The sequence below is a fragment of the Lacerta agilis genome, chromosome 6, assembly GCF_009819535.1.
Source record: "Lacerta agilis isolate rLacAgi1 chromosome 6, rLacAgi1.pri, whole genome shotgun sequence".
Classification (NCBI taxonomy): Eukaryota; Metazoa; Chordata; class Lepidosauria; order Squamata; family Lacertidae; genus Lacerta; species Lacerta agilis.
In genome coordinates, this window is record NC_046317.1 from 41,011,472 (window position 1) to 41,031,431 (window position 19,960).

Below are 19,960 nucleotides of genomic sequence, written 5' to 3' on the forward strand. Positions count from 1 at the left end.
TTTTGCTTCTGGATCTGATTGCTATCTACTTAAAACTAAGAGATTCAACTAACCCATTTCAAAACTTAAAAACATCCAAGTAGCACGACGGTAGAGTAAATAGCTGGGCAAGAGGATGGTGAACCCCAACTGTAACATGCAAGTTTCATTTGTAATAGTGATTTTGAATTAATTTCTGAGAGGTTAACAAAAATTAAGCAGAGAGTGAAGAAATCCTTTATCCATCCTTTTCTCCGTCTCAACGCACTTCATTAGCCACCGTTTTTTAAATGTCCAGAATCATTATTCAGCTCTTTGTCTTAAAATACAACTGCAGATACAAGCATAAATTCGCTGTCTTGCCAACCTAAAAATCCATGCATTTTGTACAACGTGCACCAACATCAAGAACCACACAAGAAAAATATTTAAAAGAATTGAAATAAATAAATAATAAATCAAGTGAAGGGGGGGGAAACCACAAGGCAAATACACCAATGTCCACAGAGGCCTCTCTCTAAAGACAAAGGCAGAATCCTATTGTTGGGGCTGGGGGAACAGTCTTATTATCAGATTTCCAATAGGACCATTCATCTTTCTGGGGTGGGGTGGGGGGCTGACCAGTGCATCACCAGCAGTGACACAATTTGTAAAGCATCAAAATTTTCAATAAAGTCTCTCAACCATAAACCGGGAGAAGCCTCCAAGTGGAGATGCTATTTTCATGAAACCCCCTTTATCTCCCCCTCCCCCAAAAAACTTGACTCAAAAAGCAGCTAATCCATTTTCAAAATGAAACCACACGAGTCCTTTTGCCCTCCCTCTTCTTCCTTACCATAAATGAGCAGTTTCTTGACTCATTAATGACAGTTTCCCTTAAAAGAAGTGATCTCATAGCACTGTGTCCCTCTCCACCATGCATACATCCCAAAGGTTGCGGGTATCTTAGCATCAGGAACCGCCAGCAAGCTTTCTCATACAGAGTCCAGATGGACTATACTAGAAGCCAATTCAGCGTTAATAACTACCTACACTGTGCAGTTAAGAAGCCTTGCGTGGCATAATGTCCTAGGCAACAGCAGCTGATTAAAACCACAAATAAAAGAGAATCCTGTTATCCAAAATGATTGATGGGAGGTGTTGTTTAAAGAAAGAAAAAAATAAAAATAAAACGAAGGATTTCTATTCACCCCCCCCCTTTTCTTTTAAATCTCTCACTTTTGAGGATGGAATCTTTTCTAAACATATGGACAAGAAGAAGAAAAACCAAACACTGCCCAGAAGATGTGACAAAATATTACCTCATTATTTAACAAAGCAGCACTAAGCGTCCTGGTGATTTCAAACATCTTGCCACAGATTTTGGTTTTAGAGAAACAGAAAAGAGAATCCTTTGCAAATCCAGTCCTCTATCAGCACAGGGGAAATCAAATTTCCTGCACACAACAATGTTTTCTCCCTAGATTTAACACATTAAAACACCTAGTCAGTGAGCTGCATTTTCCCTCTTCGCATACAGAGCAGACTCACTCCTGTAACATGTACTGCTCTCTTTTGCCTGCTACTCCAAAGCATGGTTGTTACTTAAACTGTTATTTAAAGTAACAGTTCACTCTCTAGCCACCAGGTGGGCAGCGTGGAATGATTCAAAACGAACATCTTGAGATTGCAACTGAAGAGCTCCTAACTGTGGCTCGTTATACAAATAAAATGCCAAGTATTTATAAGGGACAAAGGTGTGGCTTGCATGGTTGTATCGTCTGTTTTGTCAAAACAGAAATGAATCATGCACAGCTTTTGGGGGGGGGGAATAAATGAGCGATTTTAAAAATTACTTACCAGGGTTCCCCCCCCCCAAGAAAACAAGGCATCTTAAATGAAAAGTCCCAAATACCACTTTTGAAAGGATTTAGTAAAATGTTCATTAAACTTCAGCACTGTCCCCTTTGCTCAGTTTGGTGGAATTCTTTATCAATCCCATTTGACTCAAGTCTAGTTGCTTGGAATACAGTAACCCTGCAACTTATGTGCGTTTTACCTTGGGCGCATTCAGCTTTACATGCTTGGCAAAATAATAAATAAATAAATAGGAGCAGAAAGAGGATAGACTTCCAGGAAAACAGACTTTGACAATCCCACCCACCATTGAATCCAATGTATTTTGACTACACACGATGGCTGGAACATGACCCCCACGTAAGTTGCAAGTTTAGTGTAATGTTTGGATGAAAAACTTACAATGCCTACAGAAAAGCTGAGCACCCTAGCTTTTATGCCACTTGCAAGTTCTTGCTTGATGTTTATAGTCCTTGTGACTGAACAGATAAGCTAAATGTGATGGTGAAAATAAATTTTTTTAAATCATCTCAGTGTCTTCAGTGTGTGATTTCCAGCTAAAACAAAGCACCTTTGATTTTAGGTTGTGGTACTGGGAACAAAACAGTACCTTTTCTAAGCAACTGCAAGGCCCCATTTTTCAGATGTGTGTATGACATTTCATGGAGAATGTAAACAAGATACAGAAGACTACAGGGATACTATATTTATTAGTAGCAGTAGTTGTTGTTGTAGTAGTAGTAGTACTCTATAAAGTTTAAAAGGACTGCTCTCTGTCCCGAGAAGCTTAAAATCTAAACATGAGCTCAGAAAGACAGCAGATGTAATGAAGAGATATTGAGAATAATGTATGTCCATTCAGTTGCATATACTTCACCTTAGGCTGTATACACACCCAACCTGTTTGTAGCACCAACATTTCGTTTTTCTCAATCAAGAATTGTCCCCAACATGCTGTTTTTGATCTACATTTAGTCCTGCCTTCCACAAGGGTGGGTGTGGTTACTTGATACACATTGGTACCGATTTGAAAACTCACCATCGTATACACCCACCCACATCACTAGGCAAGTGTGGATACACTCCCAGTGATGCAGAATCAATGATATTTTAATTTGGACAAGAAACAACTTTCTCAAGAAGAGCTTTTCAAGGACAAAAATATGCAGTAGATCTAGACAGCGTGTGGACTATCTAGAAAAAAAAGAACTTCCATCTCCATTGATTCTAGAATGTCATGTGTACGCAGCCTGAAGTTTCAGTAGGGGTTGGAGATTTCAGGAATTCTGTCAAAAGCTTAACATAAAACATGATTTTTGGGGAAAGGACCAGGTAAGATTCAATACAAGAAGGTGCTGTAATGATCCAGTCCATATGCACTGGGACTCAACTGTGTGCTGCAATCTACACTTAGACAATTCATAGGAAGACAGCTTCTGAGTCCAATGAATGATTGCAGGACCTAGAGGACTCCTGAGCAAAAAAGTCTACTAGGAGTCTTCTTGGTACCTCAGGGATCCAGGACTATGTGGCTTACTGCATCTAAACTATACCCCCTTAAGGCGAGACACTCCCCTTCCCTACTCAGCTATAATAAGGTTTCCATTTCCAACCCCATTCAGCAGGCACCTACCTAAGATGTAGCCTAGGAAGTTGCCAATTTTAGAATGTGGCTTAATAAGCTGTGATATGAATGAGTCTCACACACTGCACATGAATCCACTTTGCTTCTTCTTTTGTGCAAGCAAGGAAACAAGACAGGGAGTTGCTATTAACTATAATATCCCAGGAGAAAACTATTGTCAATGGCCATCAAGAAAAACAGGCCCTGTTTGGAAGGCATTAACCATAGCTTAACACTTAGGAACATCTTCCAGTTCATTAGTAATGAATGGATGCCAACAGCAAATACATTATTGGGCAAGCTTCATCGGTTACACGTTTTTAACTTTGTTTACTAAGTACAAGTGAAACATGCATTGCTAAATTAGATCACTGTAGACCATTAGAATTTTTGTTGATGCACATTTAAAAACCAAACTAACAATACAACCATTCCAACAAAAGCACTCGTTCACACAATATGAAAACCAACTGCTCTAAGAACACCTCACTACAAAAGTCAGTGGCCCAATACACTAAAGTCTCACTTTTAAACTTGGCTACAGAGTTAAAGTTTTAGCCAGCCCTGAAAACTAAGCAAATTTGGAAACAGTCAGATTTCAAGTGGGAGGTCACTCCAAAAGTCTAGAGCCATTGCTGAGATGGTAGTTTCACAAGTTCAGAGGTGCAAATCATGGTTGTTACTTAAACCGTGAATTAACAAACAGGGCATCTCCAGCAGATTGTAATTCCCAGGAAGGAATATATAGGAAGTGGTGGTCTTCAGGTTACTGGGTCATGTAAGTATTAGAACCTTAAAGTGAGCTCAGTAGCATATAGGCAGACAGCGAAGACTTTTAAGACATGTTAATCAACACTCTTGCTGCAGCATTCTGCACAAGCAGCTTCTAAACAGTCTCCAAGGGCAGCCCCATGCAGAGTGCAATTCAGTAACCTAGTCTGGAGGTTATCAAGAGCGTGAAGCATTGTGGCCAGACTACTTCTATCCAAAAATGTCTGTTCCTTATCTTTTAGAAATTCATCAAATTCTGCAATTTTCTATGGTTTGTCCATGACAAGCATTACAAATCCATCAGCTGGACCACCAACCAGTGTAACGATGGCAAAGACCACTTCAGAGTATGACCTGCCAATGTGCCAGGGCAGTGATGTGTTGAGAGCTCCATGGTTGTCCTGTTAGCCATGATGTTCTGAGTAGGCACAATTCAGGTGGCTATGGATTGCATGTTGAAATTGCCCAGAACAATGCTTTGAGGTGCTCCGAATAAGCGTCTTGAATTTAGATTAGGGCCCCATTCTGGTTTTCTGCTGAAATAGCCCACCAATGTTTGTGGGTAAACAGCAGTGATGTGCAGGGTGATTTCAGCAGAAAACTGGCACAGCATGGCTGTTGTTTCTCCAAATGACTATTATTTATTGAATTTATAAACCACCCTATATCTGGAGGTCTCAGGGCAGTTCACAGAATAAAATCAAAATATAAAACCACAAAATACATAAATCAAAATAAAAACAACAACCCAATATCCCCCTTCGTAGTGTGAACTATAACATATATAAAAGGTCTGGAATGCACTAATACAAAGTTCAAGATTTTTATTGTCCTGTTTGTTAAGAGCACTGTTTTATAATGGAGCCAAACAGCAAAGGGAAATGACCAGGTTAAGTACTTATTTAACACATAACTAATGTCAACATCTTTTTTTCCTGGTTAGTCACTGCCAATGCAGGCCACATCAGTGTATATATGGTCTTTTTTATTGCCCATATGTGCATCTCTGCACTTACACTGATTCACCAATAAGGAGGTGCATATGGAACTCCTTGCCATATTGATTTGGCTTTTCACTTTCCTAAATCATTTGGTGTCATCTGTAAACTTGGCCACATTGCTGATCACCACTGACTACAGTGCATTTATAAATTAATTAAATAATTATTAACAAGTCAAACAGACAAGTCATTGTTTGTTTCCGTATTTCTAAAACATTTATATTGTTGTATGTAATAAAACAAATCAAGCATAAATAACAATGGTCCTAATATAGATCATTGTGCAACTTTACCACTAATAAAGTTACCTCCATTATGAAAACTATCCCCATTTACTCCTATTTTCTGCCTCTGGAAAAGCAGCAACACAATGGCAATCTAAAGTGGGCCACTGCTCTTACAGCAATACTAATAAATCTACTCAGGTGACTTCGATTTTGCAAGCCTAAGTATGCAGGTATATAAAACACTGAAATTCAGGTACATAAAGGGTTGCATCAACTAATTGTCCAAGCAGAACAACTTTCACTTGTGCAAGACAACGCTCACTCTCTCCTCCTGCCCCTGAGCCCCCCCACTCACCCAAATCTGCTCTGGGTTTCTCTTCAATCCTCCAGAGCAGATTTGGTGGTAGGGATGGTTACCTGGGAGAAGGCAAAGTTCCATTGTGCAAGCAAATTTAACTACCCTCACATAGTAACTTAGTTAGATTCAACACAGAGAATTCCAGACTCAACTGTGGTGGTTGAAGAATATGTCTATTAATGTTATCAAAATGTAGTGGTTTTCTTTGAGAGGTGTACACTCACCTGACACAATTAGTATTTCCCAATGAAATAAATGATGATCCCAATCATTTTCTTTTTCTTCACATAAACATCACATTTCTTCCTGCCCGCTATTACTATTTCCCCATATTTACATTGAAAATAAATATATCCCTTTTCCAAAGAAGTATTGATATACACATTTTCTTCTGTTCAATTAAGTCCCTCTGTTAATCTCCCGAACATTAATTTTAAAGTGTAACTTCAAAGCATAATTACTGTTTTGAATAAAATATTCATGGCTTCCTAGATTTTCAAGATTTTTTTATTCCCCTGCTTGTTAAGAGCACTGTTTTATAATGGAGCCAAACAGCAAAGGGAAAGTGGAGGTGAAGAGACATAAGACATATTTTTAAGAAACCAAAATCCCTAGAGCGAAACGCAGCCAATCAATATCAAACAACTGACACACCACCATATGCCATACTGCACACCAGACCAATGTGATTGAAACAGATCTCCAACAAAAAGAGCAGTACTCTCATTTTCAATCTATTAGTGAAGGAAGAAAGCTTTCATGTGCAAGGAGTCAACACTACAGATCAGAATACTACTACTACACACCTTTCTCAAACCCAATTCAGATGTTATTCGGACCCATCAAATAGTTGCTCAGCTTCAAAATATGCAGGGAAGTAAGTGAAAACACGTAAGACGTGCGCAAGGAATGAATGTGTCAAATGCCATACTGTACCACATTATGAAATAGAAATTCTGTTAAGACTCCAAGCTAATGTGAGAATAGTAAGTTGTTTAAAAGATGTACTAAAACTATGCAAACCACTTTGAAACGACAGAATTATGCAGCAACAATTACATCCTTATAAACTAGTACAGTGGTACCTCCGGTTGTGGAAGGGATCCGTTCCGGAGCTCCAGTCGGATCCCGAGGTTTCTGCAACCGGAGAGAGTGCTTCTGCGCATGCGGCGACAGCCAGAAAAATACTTCCGGGTTTGCCATGTTCGCATCCTGAAGGATACGCAACCAGAGGTGTGTGTATCCAGAGGTAAGGTAAAGGGACCCCTGAGCATTAGGTCCAGTCCTGGACAACTCTGGGGTTGCGGCGCTCATCTTGCTCTATAGGCTGAGGAAGCCGGCGTACAGCTTCTGGGTCATGTGGCCAACATTAATCTGCTTCTGGCAAACCAGAGCAGTGCACGGAAACGCTGTTTACCTTCCCGCCGGAGCAATACCTATTTATCTACTTGCACTCTGATGTGCTTTCGAACTGCTAGGTTGGCAGGAGCAGGGACCGAACAATGGGAGCTCACCCCGTTGCGGGGATTCAAACCGCGGACCCTCTGATCGGCAAGCCCTAGGCTCTGTGGTTTAACCAAAACTCCACCCACGTCCAATTAATGGACACTACTACAGAGCAGTCATTTGGAAGTGAAATATTTCTTTAAGGCAATGATCTAGGTACAAAAAGTGGCTCAGAGCACCTCTTGAGTAACCTAAGTTTGTGACGTAACACTATTAAAGCTTTAATTGTATAGTAAAGAGGCCTTTGAAGAAATCCTGCAACTCCCTTGCATCTCTATTCCTCAGAGTTCCAAGCTGGTTCTGCTCTAAATCTGGGACTCACGCTCACTCACATAACAGGACATAAAACTAAAATGGGAAGTCTTTTCCAAAACCCATGAGAAGGATGAGCCTCTACCCACCTGGAAACAATACCATTTGGGTCAGAAGAAAGCGAGCGAGCAAGCTGTGATTTTCTTTTATCCTCCATTTATTGAAGTCGTTTTTATTCCGCCTTGAATAATAATTCTTTTCAAAGGCAGCTTACACAATTAAAACAATGGAACAGTAAGAAAACTATGATTAAAACCGTTATCGAGTAAAAATAAATAACTAAATCAACCACACATATCAACATTAAAAATGTATAAAGAGCCAATCGCAAGTCACTCATCAAAAACCTTATGAAATAAAAATGCAGAAGATAGTGGGCTTGGCAGAACTCCCTAAAAAGGGAATTCCAAAGCTGACCTTCCTTTCTCCACCTCCCCTCCCCGAGTATAAACATTTAACTTTTTTTCATTTTCAAACTAAGAGGTTTCTTAGAATGTTCTAGCAATGAAAGACAATTAGCATTTTTAACTGTAGAAAAACTAGCAGCAGAGAGATCTACACTGCCATATGCTACTAACTTCCAATGGAACATATTCCAATCCAGAAACAGATTTATGCAACCCTCCCCCCAGCATTTCCCCTCACGTTTTATAAAGATTCTTCAATGCAACAAGCACTCTCTCTTAATATCACTACGTGCTTTGTTTACCTGTGTCTAGAGACACCCTGTTCTGTTCAGATAAAACTTATATTGTTCTTCAGACACTGGACAATAAGGGACCTTTAAACTACCCTAATAAACTAGCAGTGCTTTATTTTTAGAGTTGTTCCGGAACAAAAACAATTGCACCAGATTACCTGTTACTACACGGCGTTTCCGTGTGCTGCTCTGGTTCGCCAGAAGCGGCTTAGTCATGCTGGCCACATGACCTGGAAGCTGTCTGCAGACAAACGCCGGCTCCCTCGGCCAGTAAAGCGAGATGAGCGCCGCAACCCCAGAGTCGGACACGACTGGACCTAATGGTCAGGGGCCCCTTTACCTTTACCTGTTACTACACTGCACCGGGCGAAAAATGCGGTATTTTTTTAAAATCCTGCAAATTTATAGTATGACAAGCATTAAGGAAATAAACATGTACTTTAGGCAAGGCAATCCTAACTGGCAGATTCACGGGCAGGAGGGGGTTAGGAAGAAACACAGCTGCTGGCAGAAAACCTTTGCTAGCAGAGGAGTCTATCAGGTACGAAAGACCAAGACATATTCACAGATAGGTCTGCAGGACAGATCTACTGCTGGCTTTCCTTTCACTGGGGCTTCCTAATGCTAGGCCTTCAAACAGGCCTTTCCAGAAAAGGGATAGGTTCCCTTGGATCCAAGGCCCCTTCAAGATTCCTGCATCACAGGAGGTTGGACTAGATGACTCTCAGGCTCCTTCCAACTCTACCACTCTGATTCCATGAGCTTTGCAACTGCCACATATTTATCAGCAAGTGGCATCCATTTCCCACAAAACAATAAAGCACTGGAATTTCAAAAATAGCAAAACAGCAAATATAACAGCACAAATTAGAAATGAATTCACAATAATTTCATACAGTCTTCAAGATACTCAGTAACTCCTTTTTTTAAATAGTTATCCTTTTATTTACATTATCACTACAGTCGAACCTCCGTTTATGTAACCCTCTGGTTGCGTAAACTTCGGGATGTGCGGCAAACCCGCAAGTATTTTACCGGGTTTCGCTGCGCATACGCAGAAGTAGTCCTCAGGTTGCCAAAACCTCGGGATCCAACCTGAATTCCAGAACAGATCCTGTCTGCAACCGGAGGTACCACTGTAGACAACATCAAAAAACTAAAAATCAAAGTTTTTTTTTTAAATTACTTTAAGCCATTCTCTCTAGGAAACACATACATTTGTTGCACAGCTTCTCAGGCTTGCAAAAACTGGTATGGATGTTTTCAGTGCCTTTATATTCCTACAACCATCTAAATAATGGAAGGGATCTATATGCTATTGAATGATCTTGTCTTCAAATATTTACAAGTAATCCAATAAAAATAATTTCCAAGTAAAACTTTGAATTTCTTATAATACGTTTTTTTATACCACTTTAAATGTGCTTCATTGATTTTTCCTAGTCAAATATTTCAGATCAACTACTTCTGGCTATTGGGAAAAAATGAGATATTCATACAGCACATAAAAAACAAAGATGGCATACTTCTTTAGTTTTGTTTGCTAATGCCTCAATAGTACACACACGTAATAGGAATAAGCTCAATGGTGCTCAATGGGACCTGCTTCTGAATAGACATGCATAGGGTTGAACTGTCTTCCTTCACTTCTTTACATGTTAAATCAGATCTCAATCTATTTACTGTAAAACTGTATTAGCATCTTTATTTGCTTCTCTCTTCTCCATTTTTAAATTCTGTTTTCAATCATTTTATGGTTTTGTTTTTTACTGTTATTTGATGTAAGTGCTTATGAATGTCTCCTTTGAGACAAATTGTGGGCTATAATTAAAATAAATGAATTGGAGAAAATGAAAACTTTCCAGTTCCAGTAATTTCTGGAAAACTTTCAAAGCTGGGAAAAAAGCATGTTTGACGCAAAGTCCCATGGAAACAACCAATCTCAAATATTGTATGTGATAAATGCACATGTGGACAGGAGGCAACTGCAAAATGTGGATAACTCAAACTCTGGATTATGGTACCACAATAAATCTCCTGACTTTTTAAGAGACACAACAGAGGCACAAACCACTAAAAGCCATACAAAGATTATTTTTAGACCATATTTTTAAACATGTTTTATATTGTGAACTGCCCTGAGATCTACAGGTATAGGGTGGTATACTGCCCCGAATATAAGCCACACCAGAATATAAGATGCACTTTTAAAATTGGAGGGGGTGGGGAAGAAAAAATACCAGAATATAAACCGCTTCCTTCCTCGCTACTCCTGGCTGCATACTGGGCGGTGCGGGGGAGCCGTGCTGTGTTGCCGGTGGCCTTTCCCGTTCCTCGCTCTCTCTCCCTTCCCAGCCTTGGGGGAGGGGACGAGGGACTCCGTGTGGGCCGTGCACCGCTTCGCCACGCTCTTGCCACTGTTTGCCCCACACTCCTGGCTGCATACCGTAAGGTCGCGAATATAAGCTGCACTAACTTTTCAGCTGGAATTTGGGGGGAAAGTGTGGCTTATATTCGGACCAATACAGTACTACTACTACTACTATCACCTTATCCATAAAACTATATTGTATTTTAAAGGACTTTTCAGAATAGTGAAAATTTAAATGTTGGGCTAAAATGTGGAATGATTTCAAAATTGCTTAATGGGGCAGGTCTGTCATTATAACCGTTCCCAATTCCCCACCCCCACCCCATAAATGCTGGCCTTTGGTGGACCACTTAATTTTTTTGGGGGGGGGGATTGCTGCTATAGCAACTGTAATGCACTGTACTAGATACTGTATTATTCTTAATTGCATTTTATTGCTTCTTTTATTTCTTATATTCTATTGTATTGTATGACAATTTGCATTCCCTAGAGTGTTATAAGATTGAGGGGTCAGTCTGGATAACATCCCTGTGTCTCTTCCAGGACTGTGATGCTGTATCCATGATGTTTGGAATCTAATAGAAGCTTATGAAATAGATCTGTTTCTTGTTGAACTAATCACCTCAGCCACTTAGCTAAGCACTATACTATGGTACCTCAGTTTAAGAACAGCCCTGTTTACAAACTAAGAACTGCGCAAAACCGGAAGTAGTGTTCCGGTTAACGAACTTTACCTTGGTCTATCTACAAACGGAAGCTGAACAGTGGAAGGGCAATGGCAGTGGGAGGCCTCATTAGGGAAAGTGCGCCTCGGTTTAAGAATGGACCTCCGGAACGAATTAACTTCGTAAACCGAGGTACCACTGTAATTTGAATGACAGTGGGCCATAAAGTCAACTAAGTGATGATGCTCTTCAGGAATTCTCTCCAGGAATGGGATAGGCATTTCTCTGCACCTTCACCTGGCTGGATGCCACCACATCCTAGGAAAGAGAACAACAGGCTTGGGAGAGGGTAGTTTTTGCGTGACAATTTTTCTCTGGACTGGAAGTTGGACAAAGAGGCCTGACTCTTCTCAAGAGGCCAAATCCAGAACCACGGCTTTCGGGGGGTAAGGGCTACAGACCTGACAACCTAACGAGGAAAACAAGATCTGTTGGGAGTGTGGACAATGTAAGCTCTTCAACCGTGAGGTTGTATAAATGTGTAAATCAGGGCTGGGCAACGTTAGGTTTTCAAAATTGCGATGTATAACCAGCCCAACATTGCAGTTTGGCAATACACCATGATGTTGAAACAAGCTGCATAGGCCCCAGCTTGCAAGGCATGGGGTGAAGCAGCTGCCGCTCTCACTGTGGGAGCTGAGGTGCTTTCACTCCAGTGCCTCACAGGCTGGGAGCAATGGAGATGGCCCCGGCCCACTGCTCAGCTGCGGGGTGGGAAAGCTCCTGCCCCCAGCTGAGCGAGCCCCCAAGCCCCTGCAGCTCGCATGCGAGTGACAGAGACCTCAAGGCTCCTTTTCAAGGTTCATACCTCATGAGCAGTCCACACTCATTGTACTGTGTTGCAGTTATTTACTATCACTAGCAGGTTACAAGCAATCATATAGAACCATGATGGAAAGCAATAAATCTCAAAACAGGGGTCTGGTTCTCAAGTCATGCTAAGCCAGGTGTTGGCAACATTTACCTCGCCTGGGCTGGTTCACTCCAGCGGAGATCCCTCTGTGGGCCGGATCACACGTGCGTGTGAATGCATCTGCCTGCGATTTTCGATGTCTGCACAGATGTGATTTCTGGTGCTGCGGAAGCGAGTCCCCATGCCACGCCGGTTTAGCGCAGCGCGTGGGGACTCACCGAGGGGATGGCTTGGTTCATGGGCCAGTTAAACGACCCCTGTGGGCTGCTTGTGGCCCATGGGCCTTAGGTTGCCTACCCCTGTCCTAAGCTAACCCCTGGTTTAATGCAAACACACCAGACCCAAGAGATCACTACCACCTGCTTCTCCTGGTCGTTCTGCCGCTGCACTGAACTAAGCCATGTTTTCAAGTTGTGTGCCATCCAAAGCTGGGCTCATGATATAGCTTTCCCAAACAAATCATGAGCCATAAACTACAGGACGAACCTTAGATACAGCTTTTGACGTGTCTGGAGAAAGCTAGCTTTGGGTTGTAGGATATGTATGGCAAGCCATGGCTCTGCATTGTGGAGTGCATGAGAAAAACCACCAGGGAAGAGCAAAAGAGCCACAATCTCCTCTCCTTCACACCCACAAGCCACTGTTTGACTTAACATGCAAACTAAGCCTCAGTTTAATTTTGGTCAAATAAATATATTTGGCTAAATCCAATGGTGTCTCTCCAGGGACCATTCAGGGAAGATTTAGGGGAGACACAGGGGCAGGGGGCTGGGGAATTACCTCCCTCCACTTTCCACTGACAGAAGGCTTCCACCAGCAAAATGACACAGCTGGGCACAAGCCATTTACTTCCATTCAAGTATCTCAAAGAATAGCATTCATTTATTTCTACTCAACCATACTTATAAATGCACTTACTTTCATAAGAGAAGCCTGTAGAAAAAAACAGAAAGAACTCAATAGCATTCAATTCAATTTTTAAATACATGATACTCATATAAACACCACAGCTCCATTTCACCTTTTAGAAGAAAATTGCAAAATATTTTGCATAGCACTGTGGTGAAGGTAAGTAATCCAGGAGAGTAAGACCTTGCCTCTGAGCAGCAAGGGAAGTTAAGCTTTCTTCGGGTTGTTATTCTGAGGGCTTCCATCCTTACTTGATCTGGATGCAGAGGTTGCAATCCCAGGGTTATCATGAATTAGCACCTGTCTACATACAAAAGGGTGTTTCAGCCACACTTCCTCTCTAACATTCTTGGGTCACTGGCTTCACATTTTATAGTACCTGTACAAGCAAGGTATTAATTAACACTTGCTCTGTATGCACTTATATCCTGTAACATATGAGAAAGTCACATACCTCATATTATGAGAAAAATGTGGAAAAACTTAGAAATGTAGCCACGCCACATGTTACAGAGTAGAAGTGGGCATGCATGACTTTAAACACCCTGCCAAAAAAAAAAAAAAAACAACCTTCTAGAAACTCCAGTCCTGGAGATTACTCTCAGACACACAAATGCCCTTAAAAGCATTGCAGAAGAGACCGGATGGAGCAGCAATGGAAACACTAACTTTGCTGAAATGTATAGCAAAGTGAGGAACTGATCTTGTGAGGAACTGATTGATGATCCTCTTTCAACTCATCTCAACTTTAGTCCCTGAATGTCCAAATAAGTCAGATTCAGTGAATGCACTCAATTTGACCTCGGCATTTTTTAAAGGAAATCAGCTACAAAGAGAAAAGAGAGCTCCGATTCTCTGCTTGTCCACTTTAATTTTTATTGCAAAATCATAATGTTTTACAAACATCATCATCATCAACATTTATTATAGCAAATACAAGAAACAGACTTGGGTGTCTCCAAGGATATGTTTTTCTGAGTCCTCTACGGAATCAAGTTCTGTCTACTTTTTCTGGTCTTCCAAGGCACACTAGGGAACAAAATCTAGTCTACTATATAAAACAAGTTTCAGATAAGAAGTCAGCTTCTGTTTTTATCCAATCTCATTCTCCCTCCTCAGACATTCAAAAAGAATGTGGACACACTTGGTAGCTTCCCCAAGATCTGAAACCCTATGTTATAAGTGTTTCATATTGTGAAAAGTCTTTCTGCTTCATTTGGGGAGGCTGAGAGTGGAACAGGCGCCCCTGGTTTGAGCTCCATAAGACTACAGATATTCTCAAAAGTGTTATGGTTTGAAACATTTGAAGAGAAATTTAAACATGCCAATTTTAAAGAAAAATTAATGGTGAATGGAGTTATTTCACCATTTATTGTAATACCAGAGCTAAGGACACCTAATAACACTGACTGAAATCTAGCAACAGCTTTTAATTATGAGAACTAAATGGAATGTTAGGTTCAGAGGCAGTATAGTTCTCAGTACCTGATCCTGAGGACATATAGGGAATGGTCATCGCCAACATGCCCTGTCTATTAACATTTAGCAGGCACCTTATAATCTTGTTTTAGATGCCAGCTAAAAACTTTATGTTATCAAGCCTACTGGGACATATAATTTAGTTAAGTATACTTATTTTTAAATTCTGCAGATTTTATCTGTGTACTATTGAAAAATATTTTACTGTTTTATTAAATGTTCATTGTAAGTATGTTCCATATATATACGGTTTATAACATTTCCAAAATGAAAATATTAAGGTGAGGAACCTGAGGCCATCCCAATGTTGTTTAAGTCCAAATCCTATAATAAGAGACAACTTTGGGATTGGATCTTCTGGACAGAACCCAGAAGGGATTTTCATTTACAGTAATTAGGAATTCCAGATTCTTACCACAGCTCTCATTTCTGAAAACAGCATTTCAGAGCATATTATTTAACCTAACTCATTCCTGGTGCCTTAAGAAATGCCTTTATAGAGCTAAGATTCAAGGTGATGCCCATAGCGGTCTTGGGTAGCTGCTATCATAGGGTTCCATATGACAGACTGCATATGTGGTCTACCACAGGTGGAAGACATCAATACATTATCTGTTAATCTGCCCTTTGTACAGAGATCAAAGAGATCGATTCCTGAAACTTTTGCTAATTCCTGGAAGCAGGTTTACTATGTCAGAAATGGTTCAGTTTCTTTTGAGTGACACTTAACAGATTTGTGACACATAAAGTGACTGCAAGAAATGTAATAAAGGCAGAGACAGACAATATTTCAATAAGTTATATTGGAGATTTGGAGGTCTAACGGAAAGTAAGATAGGTATGAGCTAGCACATTATACTAATGAACTCTTGACTCCCTTTCCTTAAATCTTTGATGCTTTCTGTTACGTAATTGATGTATGCTGTATGTTATGGTTTGTAGTTTGGCAAATTGTAATGAAATTGTTATTGCGTTTTGCTAATAAAATAAATTCTTTGGTTGGTTGCTATCTAGGGCAGGGGTCAGCAAACTTTTTCAGCAGGGGGCTGGTCCACTGTCCCTCAGACCTTGTGGGGGGCCGGACTATATTTTTTTTGGGGGGGGGGGGAATGAACAAATTCCTATGCCCCACAAATAACCCAGAGATGCATTTTAAATAAAAGCACACATTCTACTCATGTAAAAACACCAGGCAGGCCCCACAAATAACCCAGAGATGCATTTTAAATAAAAGGACACATTCTACTCATGTAAAAACACGCTGATTCCCAGACCATCCACGGGCCGGATTTAGAAGGCGATTGGGCTGCATCCGGCCCCCGGGCCTTAGTTTGTGGATCCCTGATCGGGGGTAATTTGTCTTACTACAGTCCAGAAATGAATGCTGCAATAGACAGACTGATCTAATCCAGTAGGACAGTTCTTATGTGCTTAGGTATTATCAACAAAATGTTAAGGTTTCATTCCTCAGCTAATCCAGGTACTGTACAGATATATCCAATAACGTAAGTGTGGGTTCAGGTTTGCAGTGGAAACTCTCATCTACTTCTAATGAAAGCAGTACTCTCACTACTACTTTTAATCGGCAATTAGGAGTAACTAGAAAATTGTAAGCTTCCATTAAACGGCAATTTGCAAAACGAAAAACACTTTCTTTGGGAACATATTTTGCAAAAGTAGAAAAAAAATATTTTGCAAATGTTTATAGAGCGTGTATGTAGCTGCCCTTTTTTATTCAATTGACTTGCAAATTATCCTTTCTTTAGATGTGTTATCTGTAACATTTTTCTGTGCCTTTTGTAAGGAGGGAAAAAAATAACGTAAGTAGCAGCTTCCAAATAAATATATATTCTTGGGAAACTGTCAATTGCGTTTTGATAGGTTTGTTGCTCTTTCATAGACAGAAGCTGTATGCCTTCAGCAGGTGAAGTTGTTCCCATCACTGCAACAAGGAGCAGTTCCATCAGTTTCCGGTATGCAGCTTTTAAAGACACTGAGAAATTGTCCATAAACAGCAGTCCCTGATATTATCTATATTGCATATACTGTGCTTGAAAGCATCTGACATATATTAACTTAGTAAACATTTTAAGGATCCTGTAATGCAGATCTTGCAGATGGGAGGCCAAGACAGCATTTCCATTTGCAAAGGCCCCTGAAGATGCGAGATTCTAACCTGCTCAAATTCTTAGCCACCACACTACACTGAGATATTTATTATCCACACAACACTGACAGAAACTTCAACAAAACAAGAACCAGTGCTAAGAGCAAGGGAGCAATGGAGACCACAGAACTACAATCTGTACCCCAAGCAGCAAATGGGGAGATTTCAAATCTGCTATGTTGTGCAACAGCAATGCCTTTATTTTAAAAGGGGGAATGGGGCTAACAAGGAAACGTCTCACAATTACAAATATTAAATAACACTTGGATAGAATTGTTTTCAGGGGACCCAGGTGGCGCTGTGGGTTAAACCAGAGTCTAGGGCTTGCTGATCAGAAGGTTGGCGGTTCAAATCCCTGCCACGGGGTGAGCTCCCGTTGCTCGGTCCCAGCTCCTGCCCACCTAGCAGTTCGAAAGCACATCAAAGTGCAAGTAGATAAATAGGGACCGCTCCAGCGGGAAGGTAAACGGCGTTTCCGTGCGCTGCTCTGGTTCGCCAGAAGCGGCTTTGTCATGCTGGCCACATGACCCGGAAGCTGTCTGCGGACAAACGCCGGCTCCCTTGGCCTATAAAGCGAGATGAGCGCCGCAACCCCAGAGTCGGACACGACTGGACCTGATGGTCAGGGGTCCCTTTACCTTTACCTTTACCTAGAATTGTTTTCATATTTGATCTTGAAGTAAACTTCACACTGAGTATTTCAGAGAGAGTTGTCTGAACTTCCCTCAGGACCAGGGAAACACTGATTTACTCAGAAGGCCAGAATCCCAAACACACTTCCAGTGGTCTAAGCTACAACGTACAGTGGAGTTTACCTGCGAGTCAACATGCTCTCACTTTAATATTGTAATCCTACGCTTACTTTCTTTGAAGGAAGCCTCACTAAATTCAATTCAAGGTTAGTTATAAAGCTGAAATAAATATTATATCAGCCTAGGGAGCAACCTCCACTGAATTCAAACGGGACTTACTTTTGAGTAGACATGCCTTAAGATACACTTATGCTAAGGTTATCTCCAGAAGCAAAGGAAATCGTCAGCATGGAGCCCCTTCTGCCCCTGGCAGAAATCTGTGGGGGGAAGGGGTCCCCGACCTACAAAAGGGGCTGTTCTAATCCGCAAATACCTGAGCGGATGAGATCCTGGCCGCATTCTGATCCCGGCAGAATCGGCCCTGCTGCACGAGGCGTGGAGGGGTGGCCGTTACTTTGCCTTTCAGGCGCATTTTCCCCCTTTTTTCTTGGAGCAACGGCCAGGAGAAAGAAAGCGATGGACGCGCTCTCCCGCCCAAGAGAAGGCAACCCGCCCTGGGAAGAAGCTGAGCTCCGAAGCCTCGGCGTCTCAGCAGCAACGCCCGAGCACGACGGAACGCTCCTTCGAAGGCGGCAGAACTTTCCAAAGCGCGGCACGTGATGGCGGCGTGCCAGTAAAGGGCAACGCAACGTTCCAAGCGCGCGCCGCGCGGCCAATGGGAATGCAGCGCTGAGCCTGGGGAAGCGCGAGTCGCTAACACGAGGCAGAACAGGCAGGCGTTGCAACCACTTACGTATCTTTGGCAGGCGTTCCGAGCAATTGCTTTAGGCGTTAGATTTCGACTTGACGAGGCTGGATGCAGCGCGCAGCCTTTCTTTCTTTAGCTGGAACCGAAAGCCCTACAGCAACGTTATTGTTGTTGTTTTATTATTTATTAAATTTATATATTACCCTTCGCCCGAAGATCACAGGGCTGTTTACAGTACAGTATTAAAAAATGTCAGAAACAGCAACTACTGCCCCGTGTCCCATCATGCCATTGCCACGCTGCTCAGAGGCACGGCATGTGCATGGAACTAAGGGTGCCGACGGAAGAGCATCGGTGCCAATCAAGCAGGGAACTTATGTTGGCGAGGATCCCAATCGGGGCATGTTGTTAATTAACCCTGAAGGATCCACGAGAAAGCACAAAAAGCACGATCGGGGCAAAGCAGGTGGGAATGGGTGACGAGGGCTGCGCACTCAAGCAGACAGGATCTCGGGCAGGACAGTTACGCGGCCAAAGCTTAAACATACAACGCAATTTAGGGATTTCGCCCCCCCCCCGTTGCCGCCACGTAGATCTGCGATTGTGCAGAACTCCAAAGAAGGCCAGACCTTTCCCGCGCTCCCCAAGCGCCCTTACTCTAGCTTGTGTGCTAAGAGGGATGGGGGAGTTTTCAGGCCAATCCAGAGGCTTTGCTTCTAGGTTTCTATAAATACTAGAACGTGGCTTTTGGGGAGGAGCTCCTCATAACCGCAAAATACGAAATAAGCCCTTAAAATTGTCTCCCAGCAGCCGGAGCGCTTATATAGCACCGATGGGAGGACTTTCACACATGCAAAACACGGGGTTCTTGCATTTACAATAATTGGACAGATACTAGATAGTGGGGATAGAAAACGTTTGAGTGCTTTTAGAACTTGTGCATTTGGAAAACAACATCTGCATATGGCACTCAAGGTGTGTGCTCGCTTACTTGGGTAGCAAACGTCACTGAACACGCAGGAACTTATTTCTAGCTAATTTTGCCCAAGCACATTTGGGCTTGTCAGAAAATGCACGTTAGAAGGTGTTTAAGGCAAAACGTACCGAAGTCCCAGCTGTCAAGACAGCCTGTAATTCTAGCTCTTGTGCTTGAACAGAAAATATGGCTGCAATATACAGTATTGCCAGTTGGGAGAACAGAACAAATAAGAATGGACAATATAAATATTTTCTTAAATAAAGAAATGAAATATATATATAGATTACGTTTGGAAACAGGTTGCAGCCCTCAACTTTACCATGCAGAAACAAAATGCAATTCAAAGTTTCTGCAACAAGAACTCTCACAATCTTTTTATCTTCATTTGAAACCTGTGAAAATAATAAGAGTGGTGGATTCCCTACCCTTCTTCATTTTTCCTTAGACTTGAATATCTCTGCTCAACAATCAACTATATTGTAAAATGGAAAGTTGAGGTGTCAGGAGCTTAGGCCTTCCCTGACAATTCCCAGAGAGTCTCACTGGAACCAGGACTCTAGAAGCATATACTAAAATACATGGCACTTATCCTATTAATATTTT

General features: G+C 41.6%; 1 protein-coding gene across 4 annotated transcripts in view; it reads right to left on the bottom strand.

The window, feature by feature from the left end:
- Positions 1-18,269, bottom strand: part of ELAVL4 (ELAV like RNA binding protein 4) — a 98,335-nt gene extending 80,066 nt beyond the window's left edge. The window contains exon 1 of one of the 4 annotated variants that reach the window (XM_033152177.1): positions 18,004-18,269. In XM_033152177.1, coding sequence (XP_033008068.1) covers positions 18,004-18,102 — 99 coding nt within the window. In that variant the 5' untranslated portion in view covers positions 18,103-18,269. Of the gene's footprint in view, positions 1-814; positions 963-1,280; positions 1,540-18,003 lie in introns of those variants that run through there. The other 3 variants (XM_033152180.1, XM_033152178.1, XM_033152176.1) reach the window with 3 other exon arrangements.
- Between the last annotated feature and the right edge of the window lie 1,691 nt (positions 18,270-19,960).